Source organism: Spermophilus citellus (genome assembly GCF_964194105.1).
Source record: "Spermophilus citellus genome assembly, chromosome: 15".
Classification (NCBI taxonomy): Eukaryota; Metazoa; Chordata; class Mammalia; order Rodentia; family Sciuridae; genus Spermophilus; species Spermophilus citellus.
In genome coordinates this window covers 26,277,603-26,295,591 of record NC_138195.1, presented here as the reverse complement: position 1 = coordinate 26,295,591, position 17,989 = coordinate 26,277,603, and the positions used below count along the sequence as shown (strand labels likewise).

The following is a 17,989-nucleotide window of genomic DNA, read 5'->3' as shown; positions in this document are numbered from 1 at the left end:
AAGGAAGAAAGAAGAGAAAACCAACATAAGATTCAGTGTGACTGAGAGATGAACATAGAATTAATAAAACATTTGAAAAGTTTCTTTAGAAAGAAAATGTATATAACAGGCCATTAAGGAAGAACACAGATACTTAGAATGGGTAAAGAAGCTCAGCATATAAAACAATGGATGTCTTTTTTTTTTTAATTATTACATGTCAGAAGACTGAGCTCCAAGTATTTCCTTTTAATAACTTTAAGAATCTTCCCACAAAAAAACTTTCCAATAAAAAAGGAAGTGAATAATTTCCTATAGATCCAGAAAAGAGGAAAGCATTTTTTTTCATTTTCAACATTTCCCAAGTTATGCTCCAGGATACACTGTTTTGAAAAAATATTTAATATACCACAAAAAAAGAAAAGAAAAGAAAAGAAAAGGGAGGTGGAAGGAAAAGAAATGAAAAGGAAAAAAGAAAAGTTACATACTACAATCTTACTCTTGGAAGATTCACAATGCATTGCAAAAGTTTACAGTAGGAAAGCCAGTTCATCATTATTAAACTTATATTTTGATTTATTAGGGACTGAACAGTTCCCAAACTACGCCTCTTAAACACATGAAGCACCAATTTATTAAACTCTTTAGATTTATACCAGATCACATATAAATTATATAATTAAAATATCAGCCCAAGGAACAACATTAAGATAATCAATTATCTGAAGAAAACTTTCATATTACCACCAAGCAAATGCAAGAACTTAGTGGCAAGAAATAAGGAGGAGAAAAGATAGTAGTTAAGAGGAAAAGGAACTTTGGAAGAGTTAGCTCTTTAATTCCCCTTCTATGAGATGTCTCTGTCCTACTCTTTCAGTTCTGATTGCTTATGAAGCAAAACATTTGCAGTTAAGATGTTTAAAAAAAAAAAAAATTCAGTTTGGTTCACTTTCCCCCTTTCCTTTGATTTTTTTTTTCACATTAATTCCTGATTCTTGATGGTTATCTCAAATGGAGAAGTTAAACATCGGTAAATATTTGCCTCAAAAATACTTTGAGTATCTCAAATGTAAATTCTCACATTGCCATAACAAAATATGCACCCTTATCAATAATAATACTGGATCATTACAAATATATAATTAAATAATAATGGATAGTTTAAGCATGAATATATTTGAAATTTAAGTTTATTTTACTCAAGGAAATGATGTAATAATGACCACAAAGACCAGACTCTGCACAACATTTCCTGTTGGGTGGGAAATCACAGGGAAAATATGGAATTAGAGAAAAGGGAATAATTTTAAAAGCCCTTTGGATATCCTGACACAAAGGGAAGGCAAAGAAAAAATCTAACTGAAAATGATTTTAACACAAAAACAAAGGTATGTGAAAATGAAACATTTCCACTGAGACATTATCAACTTTGAACCAAAAATAAAGTCACTAGTGATTATTACAAATGTGGCTGATACAGTCTGAAGCAACCAAAAACAACTATTTAGGCACTGGATACATCAACTGATCCCTTGGAGAACTCAATCCTAACAGGAATATTACTAAAAATTATGCTTTCATTTTAGTTTATAGAAAACACTACATCTTCCTTCCTGGTTACTGTTCATCCTTTTGGTTATAAAAGGGGAGGAGACTGAGTAACAGAAACTATCAATGTCTTACTGGCCATTTACTCACCAATCAAAAAAACAAAACAAAGGCTGGGTGTAATCCCAGTGACTTGGGAGGTTGAGACAGGAGGATCAGAAGTTCAAAGACAGCCTCAACAATTTAGCCAGCAACTTAGCCTAAGCAAACTTAGCCAGACCCTAAGCAACTTGGCAAGACCCTGTCTCAAAATAAAAAATTAAAAAGGGCAAGGAATATGGCTCCATGGTTAAGTGTTCCTGGGTTCAATCCCTGGTATAAAAAAATAAAAAACAAAGACAGCATATGCTTTATTATTCAGCTGTTAATTCTTTATTGTTGTTATACTAATACCAGTATTATAATGGGTGACAAGATCAGGTGGCTAAAGGAACCACTGGCTAAGTAACAATCCAGATACAAAACATTTTTTAGGAAAAACAGTTCAGGAAAAAAAAAAAAAACATAAGCCTAAATAAAACAAACTACATAGATTAAAGATACACAGAATAAATTTCAACTTTGGTTACTTTACTTTGTAAAGTAAATATGTGAATCTTTTAATTCAAAGGCATAAAGACAGGAGTTATGAAATTAGAAGATGAGGGACAAAAATAGTTTCCAACAGAATTTTTTTGAAGTTATTATAATCTAAAGGTGTAAGCTCTAAAAACTAGACTTCATCGGTAACCTAAAAGATTATCAGTCACCCTTGGTGACTTATTCACACTAAATATAATATAAAAATTATCGTGCCAGATTAATTTATCATGAGAACCTTATACACATTAGAAAACTTGCCCTCTATTCAGAATACTCATACTTTTTCAGTGTGACTACAGGAATAATCTGGTTTGACTGACTTAATACTCGATTGAGTACAGGATTATAGTAATGTCAAGTAAATCATCTTTTTTTTTAAACTGGGAATTGAACCCAGGGGCACTGAGCTACATTCCCAGACCTTTTTACTTTCAAACAGGGTATCACTAAGTTATTGAGAGCCTTACTAAGTTGCTGAGGCTAACCTGAAACTTTCTACCTTCCTGTCTCAGCCTCTAGAATCACTGGCACTTCAGGGTTGCACCACAAAGCCAATGAATTAAGTCATCATGAGATATCTCATTCAGACCATAAAGAGTCTGATAAACATTTCCACATCACAACTGAAAATACATGTCCAGTGAATCAATGGTACTATTCATGTCCCAGACTTGCCACCTCTCATGATTCAAAATTTACCTTCCTCATTTTTTTTTTCTTATGGCCTACTCCATTTTCTTTAGGTGTGTTAGTATCACTGACAGCTATATCCCTGCACTGTGTCTTACCTAACTATGAGAAGGCAAATTCATTTTCCTATTTTCAAGTGCTTAACAGTACCTCTGACATTCCCATGTACCACCTAGAAATTTAATAGACGGTACAAAGAGATGATAATGATATCTAATTCTGAACACAATAAATGCCAAAAAAATTGAACGGAACGCAACTCAGTACTGCAAAAATGTAAATAGACTATAGTTCCAATCAAGTTGCTAAAAATTAACCACTTAAAAAAGCAACTTATACGCAGCTCATAAAAGGGCTTAATAGTCATATACTTATGCAAATATTATAAAAGGATTCTACATCTGTATGATGCTTTATAAATTACAAAGTACTTTCCCACCATTCCAAAACTTAATTCCCACAATCACCAACTATTTAAATTAAAAGGCTACACAAAGACATTTATGAGAGTATATGAAATCCAGAATTTTAACTTTTAAAGTCATTAAAGTTTGTATTGACAATTTAGTGTTAATTTAGTCATGAATATATATTTTTGTTCTGAAATCAGAAAAAATTAAGATTATGCACAGCAGACAAATTCCCATGTAGTCTTGGGTCATAAATGTTTTAAAAAGTAATATTTAAGGGGCTGGGGATGTGGCTCAAGTGGTAGCGCACTCTCCTGGCATACGTGAGAACTAGGTTTGATCCTCAGCACCACATAAAAATGAAATAAAGATACTGTGTCTACCTAAAACTAAAAAATAATCTTGAGAAAGACACTGTTATGAACTGAATAATTATTATACTTAGAAAATTATGCAAAAGTGTTCAATGATTAATCTAGGCTTCGAATGCCAAGCAATTCCTTTCTTTAACCATTGTGCCAAACACTTTTCAGATTCTTGGTACAGGTGTGCCCCATTAAAAGCTATTCTACAAAAAACTGCATAGTATTTAATCTACCCAAGGATTTTCACCCTAATCCCCAACTATGGAAAAACAGAAAGACAAAAATCATATTGTAATGGAATCCAGGCACTAACCTAGTGAGAGGCATTTTACGGAATCTAAGAAATCACATCATCTAAGTATTTAATTAGGTTCTCATCAAATAAGCTGTATTCCACTGAGTTAACATCAAGTTAAAAACAGTAAGTTAAAAAAAGGAGTTACAGAACATAATAAAGCCTACACCACAATGTTTTTCTTTTTTGTGTTTTGGAAAATTTTTCTAAGTGATAATATAAATATAATACATCAATATTTGAAATAAAAAAATCAAGAGAGTTCTTACCTTACTACATCATCAATATTGTTCCTGTATACGCCTTCAAGTCTTTCTGCAGGAAATCCCATAGCAATAATGTTTGGATAAATATCTGAGTACTTAAATTAAGGAAATATCTGAAATATGCAAAATGCAAATATGCACAATTTTAAAACATTGGCTAATAAATAAAAAGGGTGTCCCCACTACAGCAAGTTATAAAACTGTGTGAAATATATCTGTAACCTATGATGCATAATTAAGAAATATTGGTAAATACATTATTTACAAAAAGATCCTCAAAACAATTTTATAGCAAAATAATGTTTAAACCCCTCTACTTAGTACACTGAAAATGCACCTAAAGTAAAAGGTAATTTCCACATTTTTTAAAATATTTATTTATTTATTTTTAGTTTTCAGCGGACACGACATCTTTGTATGTGGTGCTGAGGGTCGAACGCGGGCCGCACACGTCAGGTGAACGCGCTACCGCTTGAGCCAAATCCCCAGCCCAATTTCCACATTTATAGTATCTATGTATTAAAAAAAGAGCAAAACCCTAAGATTTTGTAAATTATAAAACTAATATATGGGGGGATAAAAACAAAAAAAATCTGCACTTGCCTGAAAAGACTTAACTGTAAGCTTCTAATTTTTCATGTTAAAAAAAGCACTATGGTATAAAAAGTGGATGAGTCTCAGGAACTGGCTATACCTCTAACTAGTTATATAATTTGGAGAAGTCATTTAAACTTTCTAAACCTCAATTTCCCATTTACATAATGATTATGTTCAAAGAGATAAACTCTTAAAAGTCCCTTCTAGTCCTGGCTATGACTCGATACATCAAGCTGAGGTTGAAATTTTATTATTGTCACTTCTAACCAATGTAGTCAATATTTAGCATGCCCATTATATTCAATTATGCTATACATTACATGAAAACAAACTTCTATACTCAAAGTATTCCCAACTACCTACAAAAATCACCAACAATCTAGATTCCTGATTCTTGTCCAGCACACCAGCTTTCATTTGCTCTTATTCTATCAACCTTCTCTAATCTCATGATTTTCCAATACAGATCTTTCATACCAACCAAGTTAATTTGTGTAAAGACTCCCATCACTAAAGATTTCTGCCTACCTACTTTTGAATCCATTTACCTTCCAAATACAATTCAAAATTCACCTGATCCAGTGCCCTTCTCTATATCTTTTGAATTTAGTCCTGCAAGACCTTATATTATCAATTTCAATGTTATTATGTTCTCCTCTTCTTCTTCTTTGTTTTGTATTGTTTTTCTTCCATGTTGGGAATAAAGCTAGGGCCTCAAGAATGCTAGGCAAGCATTCCACCGAGTCACATCCGCAAGACACATCCCTGGTTCTCAACATTATTTTCAATCCAAACCTACCAAGAGGTTTCATTTTAATATCATAAGAAAAGGTTATCTGAGAATTATATGTTCTATAAGATAACTACTAGAGAAATTTATAAATACTTTAAGCAAAAAATACACAAGTCAAACTATACCATCTTTAGTATACATCTTTTGGTTACATGTTTTCTTGAACACCATTCACACACACATTTGCTTAAATCTGAATTTACACACACAAATAAATGAAAACTAATAAAAATGGTTGCTTAAAAGAAAATGGAAAGGGAAGAGAGAAGCCTAGGAAGAACAGATAGAAGCAAGACTGCTGTCTATATCTTTGAATAATTTTGAACTTTTTGTTTTATTGTGTGTGTGAGAGCAGTGCTAGGATGAACTCAGGGTCTTGCACATACTAAGCATGTGTTCCACCACTGAGTTAAAAACCCAGTCCAAATTTTGATCTTTAAACCATTAACAATTTTTTAAAACATCCCACACAGGGGTTGGGGGCATAGCTCTGTGGCACAGTAGTACTTGCCTAGCACATGAGACTGAGTTCAATCCACAGTACTGTTTAAAAAAAAAAAAAAAAAAGATTTGTGTTTATAAAAACCTGTATTTTCTAGGTCTTTTCACTGAAATGGCTTATAAGCAATGTCACACAAACACTCCCAGAGCTCAGATTTTGCCTCTACCAATACATTAAAAGGTACTAACTTCTTGGGAAGAGATGATGCCAGATCTGGGGCAGGAAAGTTCATGTGAGCATACTCTTCTGTGGCTGAGAGCAAGGAAGGAAAATAGAAATGAATAGTAAATATTAAATGTCATATGAGTTAACATAAAGGAGGTCTCAATGGCTATAATAATCTGAGCATCACAGAAAAAATTTAAATGAGTAAATTAAAACAACCTGAGAGCTGGGAATATAGCTCAGATGGTAGAGTGCTTTCCTAGCATGACAAAGCCCTGGGTTCAATCCCCAGCATCACCATTAAAAAAAAAAAAAAAAAAAAAAAAAGAATAAAATGAAAATTCCTAAACCTATAAAGATACTCAAAACAATTAAAAAGTTAAAACAACAACAAAAACCCTTTCATCTGTCACCTTTTGAGATGGTGAAGTGAAGAATAGTTCTTCACTTTGAAAACTGGCAACAGTAGGGGATTCAAGTATTTAACTTGCTTTTTCTATAGGAAATACCTATCAGGACAACAAAACAGTCCACTTCATAAATTCTGCTTGAGGGAAAACCAGAAACTAGTAGATGTGAAAAGGACAGAAACAGAAGTCATTATTTTATTGGGTGTAGTGGCGCACACCTATAATCCCAGCAACTCCAAAGACTGAGTTAGGAGGATTGCAAATTCAAGACCAGCCTTAGCAATTTAGTGAGGCCCTAAGCAACTAAGCAAGACCCTGTCTTAAAAAATAAAAAGGGCTAGGAATGTGGCTCAGTGGTTAAGCACCCCTGGGTTCTAGCCACAGTACTAAAAAATAAAATAAAATAAAAATACCAAAAAAGGACTGGGGGTGTGGTTCAGTGGTAGAGCAACTTGCCTAGAATGTGAAGAGCCCAGGATTTGGTCTCCAGTACCACCCCCCCAACACACACACACAAAGTAGTCTCATTTTGCAAGCCTTATTGATATAGGTAAAGATAAATAATAATCAACCCAAGCAAGAGGCTGAGGGGGAAATAGGTTTTCTTAAGAGTCAAAATGATACTACAGAAAATACTTTCTAAAGTAAGGAGACAAACATAGATGAACAATGGAAGAAAAAATTGTCATTGCCCAATCTCAGTGGCCAATCTCAGCATTACCAAGAATCAGAGATCAAATAACTTGATATAATACAGTATAAAGGACTGAGAATCATCTCTGATTACCAAGTATCTTGTACTTAAATTCACTTTTTAGATAAAAAGTTTAATTTACAGAAAAACACAGAACAAGCTAAATGACATTGAGAAAGTAAATCACACATATTAAAAGGTCAATAGGGCATGACCCAGTCTCTCAACAAGTCAGTACCATTTTTTTTTTTTTTTTAAGAAACAGGTGGCTGCCCTTGATTTATAAAATCTTTAGATTCCTAATGGCCAATATCACCAGTGCAATGGTAGCCCACATATTATTTTAGACAAACCAGTCATAAAAAAAAAAAATTTTAAAGCCAAATAGAGAAACCTTTAATATAATCTGGGAATTAGATGAAATGAAAATTTCTTGAAGTGAAAAAGTAGACATTAAGACCATGAAGGGCAGGTTTCAAAATAGAATGTAGTGTGATACCACTTTGATAAAAGAATATGTATACATAGCCATGCAGATAGATATAGACAAAAAGACTACAAACTAAGGTACTAAAAGTAATTATCTCTAGGTAGTAGGAATTTTTATGATGTAGTATCAGTTCTGCATATTGTTTTTTTTAAAAAGCTTAATTTCTAGGGGCTGGGATTGTGGCTCAGAGGTAGAGTGCTTGCCTACCATGCTTGGGGCCCTGGATTCGATCCTCAGTACTGCATAAAAATAAATGAGTGAAATAAAGATATTGGGTCCACCTACAACTAAAAATAAATAAACAAAGCTTAATTTCTATTTAAAAAGTTTTGGCCAGGCGCAGTGGTGCATGCCTGTAATCCCAGCAGCTCGGGAGGCTGAGGCAGGAGGATCATGAATTTAAAGAGCCTCAGCAAAAGCGAGACCTGCTGAGCAACTCAGTAAGACCTTGTCTCTTAAATAAAATACAAAATAGGTCTGGGGATGTGGCTCAGTGGTTGAGTGCCCCTGAGTTCAATCCCGGTACCCCCCCAAAAAAAGGTTTTAACAAAAATATCAGAGACTTAAATAACATTTACTTTATTTAAATGTTCACCTCCAGCCTTAAAGAGTTCTTATTAGAAAGACTCCGAAAGAAAACCATTAGGATTACCATTGCTAACATCACGAATATTAGCTATATCTACCATTATTCTAAAATAACAAAGTCGCTTCTTCTAAAACTGTAGCTTTTTTAATTATGAAAATGTTTTGGTATATTATATTCACTAATGATGGAAATACACAGAAGAGAGCAGAGGTTCAATCAAGCCTAAAGCAATATAATTCTTAAACTGAAGAATCTACTTTTTAACTCTCCCTTGAAGCACAAAAACATAAGATGGGAAATGGAAAAAATGAGGCCCCCAAGAGCAGCAGAAGAAAACCTAAAACAGTGGCAGCTATCACCAGTCTGGAATTATGATCTAAAAAGTGATAAATACATTTTGGTCAAAAATATAAATTGAAATTATTTAAGATTCCCTGAACATTACAACAAAAATCGTTTTACTAAAGGAAGGAATACTTCTTACCATTAACAAAGTTATCTGAAACTAACTTTTTCCTAGAAAAGTATAAAAGTCTATACAGCCCCTTAAAATGTGGTCAAACTAGGACTAAGCTCAAATGTATCCCTGCACTATAAATACTAATTAATGAAGCAAATAAACTGGCAAAGGATTTGGTTAACTTACCAATTAAATACACATAAATGGATGTTAAATACTCATTAAACTCAGCTGGCCCCCTTCTTCACATAATTATTCAAACAAAAATTGAACATTCTGTGCAAGGGGCACAGGAAAACCCAAGGCTAAGCAAGCAAAACTTTCTGCCTTCAAAAATTCCTATTCTCTCAAAGACACACACAGAGACCCAAAATGGTACCAAAGGTCTTATTTTATAAAAGATCAAGACATTTTAAGAGCTAAAGAGAGAGGGACTTATTCTGCAGAGGTAAAAATAAAGCTTCACCAAGTAGGTCATATATATCCTAAGTGGTGTCACAAACCTGTAATCCCAGTAATTTAGGAGGCTGAGACAGGAGGATCTTAAATTCTAAACCAGTTTAGACAACTATGTGAGATCTTGTCTCAAAATAAAAAACTAAAATCGGGGGGGGGGGGGGGGGGGGATATAGCAATGGTAGAGCACTCTTGGGTTCCATCCCTAAAACTACATAGACAGAAATAAATAAAAAGAGGAGGTTAAGTTAGACATCAGTAGATAAAGAAAGAAAAGCAATCAGAACATTCCAGAGGGTAGGAATATGAAAATGCAAGAAATATTCAGGAAAAAGAAGCCCAATGGAGCTCATACACAAAGATGCAAAAACATCCATTGCATCAGTTTTAAGGATACTAGGGCAGGGAGTTCAATTTAATCAGATTTAAGGAGTCCAAGACTAGGATTAACATGGGAGCTCTTTGCAAAAGCAAAGACTTTGATTGTGGCCCTGTTTCTTCCTTTAAAAAGGAGTTCAAAGAGCTGAAAATGTAACTCAGTGGAAAAGAGTTTGCATAGCAGATACAAAGCCCTGGGTTCAATCCCCAGTACCCCACCCCACCCCCAAAAAAATTCAGGAATGCAGACTTTTTACAGTTTCATTTTCTTTCAATTCCTACCTTTCTTACTTTACAGTTGGAGATTTTACTAAAGACTTTAACAGCCATGACAAGTTTGAAAGATGTACAAAACTAGTCAACTAGTATCTGTCCAATATCCCATATCAGTATGCCAAATACATTCTCATTTAATCCTAACAAGTAACATTACTATTTCATAGGTGAAGAAATTAAGGGTCAAAAAGATGAGTAATCTTCTCAAGATCCCAAAGACAATAAGAAGTATATTATAATTCAAACCCAAATTAAATACATAACTACAAAGTCCAAACTCTCTATACAATACTGCCTCAAAGAAGACAAAGAATTTTGTATTTCCAAATAAAGGCAACAAGTTCAAATAAAAGTGATTAATATTAAAACTGAAAAATTTATAAGAGCTGATACAGTATAAAAAAGTATACTTTTATTTCCAAAACTGATTACTACCTAAATGAGTACTGAATCTTGAAGCAAATAGTTCTTAGGACAATAATTATACCAACAAACAAAATGTTTCTAATGTGTTTTTGCTTCCCCACACAATATACTTTTGATATTTAACCGCTTAATTATTTAACCACAAAAGAACTAATATACACAAACACATATTTGCCTGTACACACACTCAGCCCTCTCTATCTTTGGGTTCTACATCTGCCAAGTTAACAATCCATAAATTGAAAATATAAAAAAGAAATGGTGTCTCAATATATACACTTTTCTCATCCCTATTCCCTAAACTACACAGTATAACATATCATTTACATTGTATATTATAAAATATCTAGAAATGATTTTAAATACATAGGAGAATGCATAAGTTATATGCAAACACTACACCCTTTTATATGAAGGACTTAAGCATTCGTGAATTTTGGTGTGGGGGGTTTCTAGAATACACTCCCACAAATACCAACTCTGTATGTTTCGATTTCTAATACAAAACAGCCTTAACCTAACACAGTGGACAACCTTCTGAATAAGTTATAAAAAAAATGAAATAATGACTTTAAGTAGTAAGCATAAAGAATTATACTAACTAGGTCACTAAAAGAAATCAAGTATTTCTGGATCTAGAGATCGACTTGCAAGCAGTGTGGAATAATGGTTAAGAACAAGCTCTAGCTAGGTGCAGTGGCACATCTATAATCCCAGCAGTTTAGGAGGCTCAGACTGGAGGAGGGAGTTCAAAGCCAGCCTCAGCAACAAGTGAGGTGCTAAGCAACTCAATGAGACCCTGTCTCTAAATAAAATACAAAATAGGGCTGGAGATATATATGGCTCAGTGGTTGAGTGCCCCTGAGTTCAACTGCAGCTGCGGGGGAGGGGGGGGGGGGGAGGAAGGGGGCACACGAACATGCTCCAAAGTGAAGTTGCCTGAACATGTCCTCCAGTTTCACCTTCTGTCTAACCCTGAGCATGCTACAAACCTCTCTGTCAGTTTCCTAAGTAAAACAGGGCTAATAAAGATACTTAGCATATATGGTTTGAGAGGAAGATTACATGACTATATGAACACTATACTTAGAACATAGTTACAGTTATCTATCACCTGAACAAAATGATATAGATTTATTCCATAAGTGTCTACCATAACTACTTTTTTTCAATGATGATTTATGGAATAATCTAATCCTTCCAAAGAACATTAAAGCCTAACAAACTTAAACTCTTCAAAATTGTTCCTATATCAATTTGCATTTTAAGTATTCACTATAACTTAAGAACATATGTAAAATATTCCAAAAGAAGTCCTTTTCTCACAGTATCAGTAGCTACCATACATACAAAAAAAAAAGATGAAAAAAAATGCATACATGGTACTTCCTATTCTACGTAGGTTGGATGGCTACCACAAACAGGGGAAGAGCTGAGATTCACTGGACAGTCTTTTCCCCCATTGCTGGGCTAACAAGTACAATTTGTTTTGTTTTGATAGATATATAATTTATACACAATACATTATCTTAAGTGAACAGTTCAATGAGTTTGGGGTTTTGTTTGTTTGTTTGTTTTTGTTTTTTGGTACTGGGGATTGAACCCAAGAAGAGATTAACCACTGAGCAACATTCTCAGCTCTTTTTCATATTTTATTTAGAGACAGGGTATCATTGAGTTGCTTAGGGCCTCACTAAGATGCCCCTGAGGTCAATTAAAAAAAAAAAAAAGGATCACACAGCTAAACTGATAGAAGTGAAGAAACAGACTAATAACAGAATACGAATGGAAAGAAAGATTTCATTATATTTCCTGGGAATTTCTGGAGTTTTTTCCCTGTTTTCTGCCAGTGCTTTCAACCAGAAGACAGCAGAGGTTCATGTGAGGGAAAACAAATTGAGCCACTGATTCACAAGTTCTATCAGGTTTACATTTCTTTCAATAAATTTTAACAATTTAAATTCAACAAGTACTTTCCAAGTATGTCACAGTTATGCCATATTATCAACCTCTCTAATAAAATTATGCTTTAAATACCATTCTCATGGATTTCTATGACTTTCTTACTTGGTGAAAAATTTTTTATTTCTTACTAGATTTAACTTTTTCCTATTAAGTTTGCTGAATGTTCATAATGGGCTCTTGTTTATAAATTGAAGATTCATACTGAGAGGAAAGCAGAAATAGCAGTTAACTTGATTTTTCCAGTTGATAAAGTGCTAACTGTACATTATTTAAGAAAACTCTGTCATATATAAAGCACATAATCATTCCTACACAGACCAAATCAATACTTCCCAAAACCTTATTTTCCAAAGGAAACGGACACAAGAAGTTTATTTAAAAAAAAAAAAAATGTTAAGAGGAGGAGTACTCCAAAATGGGGTTTCAAGAAACATGAAGGAACATATAAATATTTACTAGGTGACAGGCCCTGTGCTAAGCACTTAAAGAATGTTGTCATTTAATACAGAAGACTCCAATCCCAACTTTCAATTTAAATCCTATCACTTCATAAATCACTTACTCAATCTCTGGGCCTCAAATATTTTTGTTTTGTTCTTCTGTTAAAAATAATAATAATAATAATAATATTGGTTGTTTCAAAGACCAAATAAGATATGCAAAAGTATTTTTAAATTTGTAAGACTGCAAAGGGCTCTGTAATTGTAAATAAGTTTATTAATATTAAAAGTTGCATGAGTTTAAAACCTCCTGTTATTTAGATAAAGGATCAATACAAAGAACTCAATGTGGTGTTTTTATAAACAAACAGTAAAAAGAATTCTGATAAACTAATTAATTTAAATTTACTTTAACATAAATTTAAGGTTCATTTTCATACTTTTTAGATATCTGCTAGCAATGCCAAACCAGAAAGGAAAACAGACTGCCAAATAATCTAAGAACTCTACTAAAGTTTTCTACTTCTCCAAACAAACCTGACCTCATATTTTTCTTTCATGTTTTTATAGCATATGACTTATGATGACTAATAAATCTGCATGTATTTTTGCTTTGAAGTAGAAGTTTAGACCTCACTTTTAACTCTTCAAAAGTTAATATTAAGAATTGCTAGTAATTTTTAATATTTTACAAGATGTTGTGTCTGCCGAGAACTAAAAAATAAATATTAAAAAATTCTCTCTTTAAAAAAAAAAAAAAAAAAGAATTGCTAGTTATTGGAGCTGCGGTTGTGGCTCAGTGGTAGAGCCATCACTAGCATGCATGAGGCACTGGGTTCAATCCTCAGCATCACACAGAAATAAAATAAATGTATTGTGTCCACCTACAACTATATGTATATATACACACACATATATATTTTAAAAAAGAATTGCTAGTTATTATTCTACTTAATAACAGTATTATAAATTAGCTCATTTGGTAAAAAAATCTGCAACCTGTAAAAAACAATTATGAAGCTATTAATGCTATTTCATCTAGAATTCTCACTCTAGCAATATAAAAAAATAACCCCCCAGCATGGAAATAATCCTAACAAGGTACAGATATTTAACAAGGTACACAATATTTAGCACTGTGTGATGAAATTGTACCTACACAGCTTTAAAAAATAAGTATGCTGACAAAAATTATATCTGTGAAAAAACAGATCGCCAGTACAAAAAAACACTGATTATAACTATGTAATAATATGCATATATACACTAACAGAAAGATAATTTCCAATTACAAACATCTGAAATAATTAACTTTTTTTCCAAAGGAACTCCTTAAAGAATAATTCCTTAAGCAATTCAAGGCCAGTAAGAAAGAAATTAATTTTTAAAGGAACAAAATACTCAGTACTTCAGTTATTTAAATTTAAGCAAATTAAACTTCACAAAATACCTTATCAAGACACTAACAATGTTAGTAACTCTAAAATCCAAACATAATTTCCTTAATGTATTAATTAGAGGCTTATTAATTCTCAACTAATTTAATCCACTTTGTCCATAGCAGTTGTTAATTATGAAATAATGTATCTAAAATGCTCAAGCCTACATCTGTAAACCTCTAAAAAGTTAAGTTGCCCAACTAACTGGTTTTAACGAGTCCACCAAACGATTACCTTCTTCCTAGGTCTCTGGATGAATACGATAAGAATAGGTTCCTGTTTCAGAACTCTGCTGCTGTACATACACACATACACACACACACACACACACACACACACCTCTCTTTCTATGGTTCTGTTCCCACTAAAACACACTGATGACTAATAAGAAATCAAACTAAATATGGTTATATCATCATCATCATAAGAGTTTTCAAAAAGATTATCATTTTAATAACATGTATTAGACATACTTCAAGAGCATTGTACATATGACTTAAGCTAAATGATCTTACTTTTCTACAGCAAAAAAAAAAAAAAAAAAAAATGGCCAAAACATTTTTTTCTTTAGCAAAATCATACTAACACATGTAAGACTGTAAACGTTAACAATGATCCCATGTTAGCATAAAGTTCATAGCTTTAATGCTCTAATATTTATATTCAATGCTACATCTCTAAGTAGTTTCCATACCATTTTGCTTATAAAAGGTATGTATTTATCATTTATTTTACCAAAAATGATTACCCCCAAATACTAGGTTTTGACTACTATATGCAACAAGATATAAGACTTGTTATTCAAGCAGGTTCAAATTGTTATTCAAATAGATAAAAAGCCAAAGGATGCATCAATAATTTGAGAATAAAGACCTAGCAACAGCCACCTTTAATCCCTCTGACTGAGAAGTCTGAGGCAAGAGGACTGCAGAGTACAAGGACAGCCTCAGCAACTTAGTGAGACTCTGTCTCAAAATAAATAAATAAAAATGGCCAGGCATGGTGGGGCCTGTAATTCCAGCAGCTCACAGGCAAAGGCAGGAAAATGGCAAGTTTAAGGCCCTCAGCAACTTAGTAAGACCCTAAGCAAACTCAGCAAGACCTTGTCTCAAAATAAGAAAGGCTGAGATGTGGCTCAGTAGTTAAGCATTCCTGGCTTCAATCCCTGATACCAAAATATAAAATTAAATTAAATTTAAAAAAAAAAAAGGACTAAGGGAAAGTGCCTCCAGGTTCAACCCCCAGTACCAAAAAAGAATAGAAAAAAAATAAAAGACCTAGTAATATTCAGTGCCAATTCACTCAATATTAGCTGCATTCTGACAAAAAATAATAATATATCACAAAATTGCCATCTGTAAAGATCTTGCAGATGAAATCATGAACAAATTTACCAATATTTGAAACCTACTATACACAAGGAATTAAGAAAACACATTCTGGGCTAGGGATGTGGCTCAAGCAGTAATGCGCTCGCCTGGCATGCGCGCGGCGCTGGGTTTGATCCTCAGCACCACATAAAAGTAAAATAAAGATGTTATGTCCACCGAAAACTGAAAAATAAAAAAAAATAAAAACAAAGAAAACAGACTCTAATACAAACATGTCTCTAGCTAGGGGTTTTTTCTTTTTTCCTAATAATTTAGCCAAAACTTTTTAAAATTGATTCTTACAATCAAAATTTATCTTTCAAAGATAAAATATGTTAATTTAAAAGCATTTTCAAAGCCAAATGCCGTGGCACATGCCTATAATTCCAACAGCTCAGGAGGCTGAGGCAGGAAGATCATGAGTTCAAAGCCAGCCTCAGCAAAAGCAAGGTGCTTGAGAGTGAGACCCTGTCTCTAAATAAAATAGGGCTGGGGCTGGGCTCAGAGGTTGAGTGCCCCAGAGTTCAATCCCTGGTAACACCCCCCTCCCCCAACACACACACACATACACAAGTATTTGAAAAAGAAAAAAACCTAAAAAAGTTACACTAGGCTATTTCATTTTACACTTGACTTTAATATAATAAATCAAATTTCTTTAACCTATACTACAAGCCAGAATATCATTTGGAAATGACTCACTTTTTTGTCAACTGGCAATTACAAGTTTGCTTAATTGTAGTATTTTAGTGTTGTGTAAAATAATATGAACTAGAAAAAATAATGTGTATTTTGAGATACGATGGCATATGTGGACATTTATTACTATACTAAAAGGAATATTACTGATTTTATAATTGCCTGTTCTAATATAGTAAAATGATTCTTACTCCCACTAAAGGTAGTTGAATCATTAAACTAACTTTATACTCACTTGTGTAATGAATTATCAAAAAAAATTGAAATCACATATTCTAAAATGTTAGTCAAAATCCATACTTTAGAATGTAATAATATGCAATTTTAATATGAAATCTTAAAATATACTAATAGATCCTGATTTAAACAGATAACACTCTTAATTTTAGCACTAAATGGATACCATTTTGGTAAGAATTCGAGGAGGTGTGGAGGTAGAAAGGATAGTAGAATGAATCAAGCATTAATACCACATGTGTGTATTTGGCTATACAAGTGGTGTGATCCTACATCATGTACAACCAGAAGAATGAGAAGTTATTCTCTATTATGATGTGTCAAAAAGCATTCTACTGTCATGTATAACTAATTAGAAAAAAAGAATTCAATTATTGCAGGTGGAAGGGAAGCAGGATTACTGATCAAAGATCAGATGCAAAATTTTCACATTCAAAAAACATACAAAAAAAGCTTACAAAATAGTTCAGCTAAAATTTAAAAGAAAAAAAAACTAAAGGAAATAAACTTTTCAACTAGTAAATAAAATTTAAAAATTTAAAGCATATACAAGTTTAACACACATGAAGACAAAAATACCAACAGCTGAAAGGGAAGAAAAGGAATGAAAACAATGGTCAGGAACTCATTTTAACACTTGGCACCATTTAAATTACTATTAAGTAAACATAAACAGAATGCTAAAGACTTTTAAACTTTTAGTGCTTGGATAAAAAAATCTCACCAATTTATGTCTCTCTTAATATACAAGATACCACTTATGAACACATTATCTATTCAAAACGGTCCAAAAGAGAGCTGGGGATACAGCTCAGTTGGTAGAGTGCTTGCCTTGCATGCACAAGGCCCTGGGTTCAATCCCCAGCACCACAAAAACAAAACAAAAAGGTCCCAAAAAGTACCATTTTCACATGGCCTTGACAAAACTGATTCTAATAAAACAACCTACTTTCCTCATAGACGTTAATCTAAAAAATGGGCAAAACTTTTCTTCTACAAAAAATATAGGCCTCAAACACAAAGCTGCATTTGAGAGTTAAAATTCAAAATATCTAAACTTAAATGTTTCAATCATATTAATCATGTGGTATGAGAAAAAACTCAAGAAAATAAAAATGTCAATATAATAAAGAGATTAAAATTAATCCAATTCGCCAGTACAATGGCACAAACCTGTTACCCCAGCAGCTTGGGAAATTGAGGCAGGAGGATCACAAGTTCAAAGCCAGCTCAGCAATGGTGAGGCGCTAAGCAACTCAGTGAGATCTTGTCTTTAAATAAAATACAAAATAAGGCTGGGGATGTGGCTCAGTGATTGAGTGCCCCTGAGTTCAATCCCCAGTTCCAAAAAAAAAAAAATTAATCCAATTTTATTAAACCAAGGAGACCATTATTTTAATTTTTTTTA

The 17,989-nt window shown here is 33.0% G+C and overlaps 1 protein-coding gene across 2 annotated transcripts in view; it reads right to left on the bottom strand.

Moving 5' to 3' along the window:
• PTEN (phosphatase and tensin homolog) overlaps positions 1-17,989 on the bottom strand; it is an 87,210-nt gene that overhangs the window by 54,679 nt on the left and 14,542 nt on the right. The window contains exon 2 of one of the 2 annotated variants that reach the window (XM_081267098.1): positions 4,199-4,283. In XM_081267098.1, the coding sequence (XP_081123224.1) occupies positions 4,199-4,283 (85 nt within the window). Of the gene's footprint in view, positions 1-4,198; positions 4,302-17,989 lie in introns of those variants that run through there. The other variant, XM_081267097.1, reaches the window with a different exon arrangement.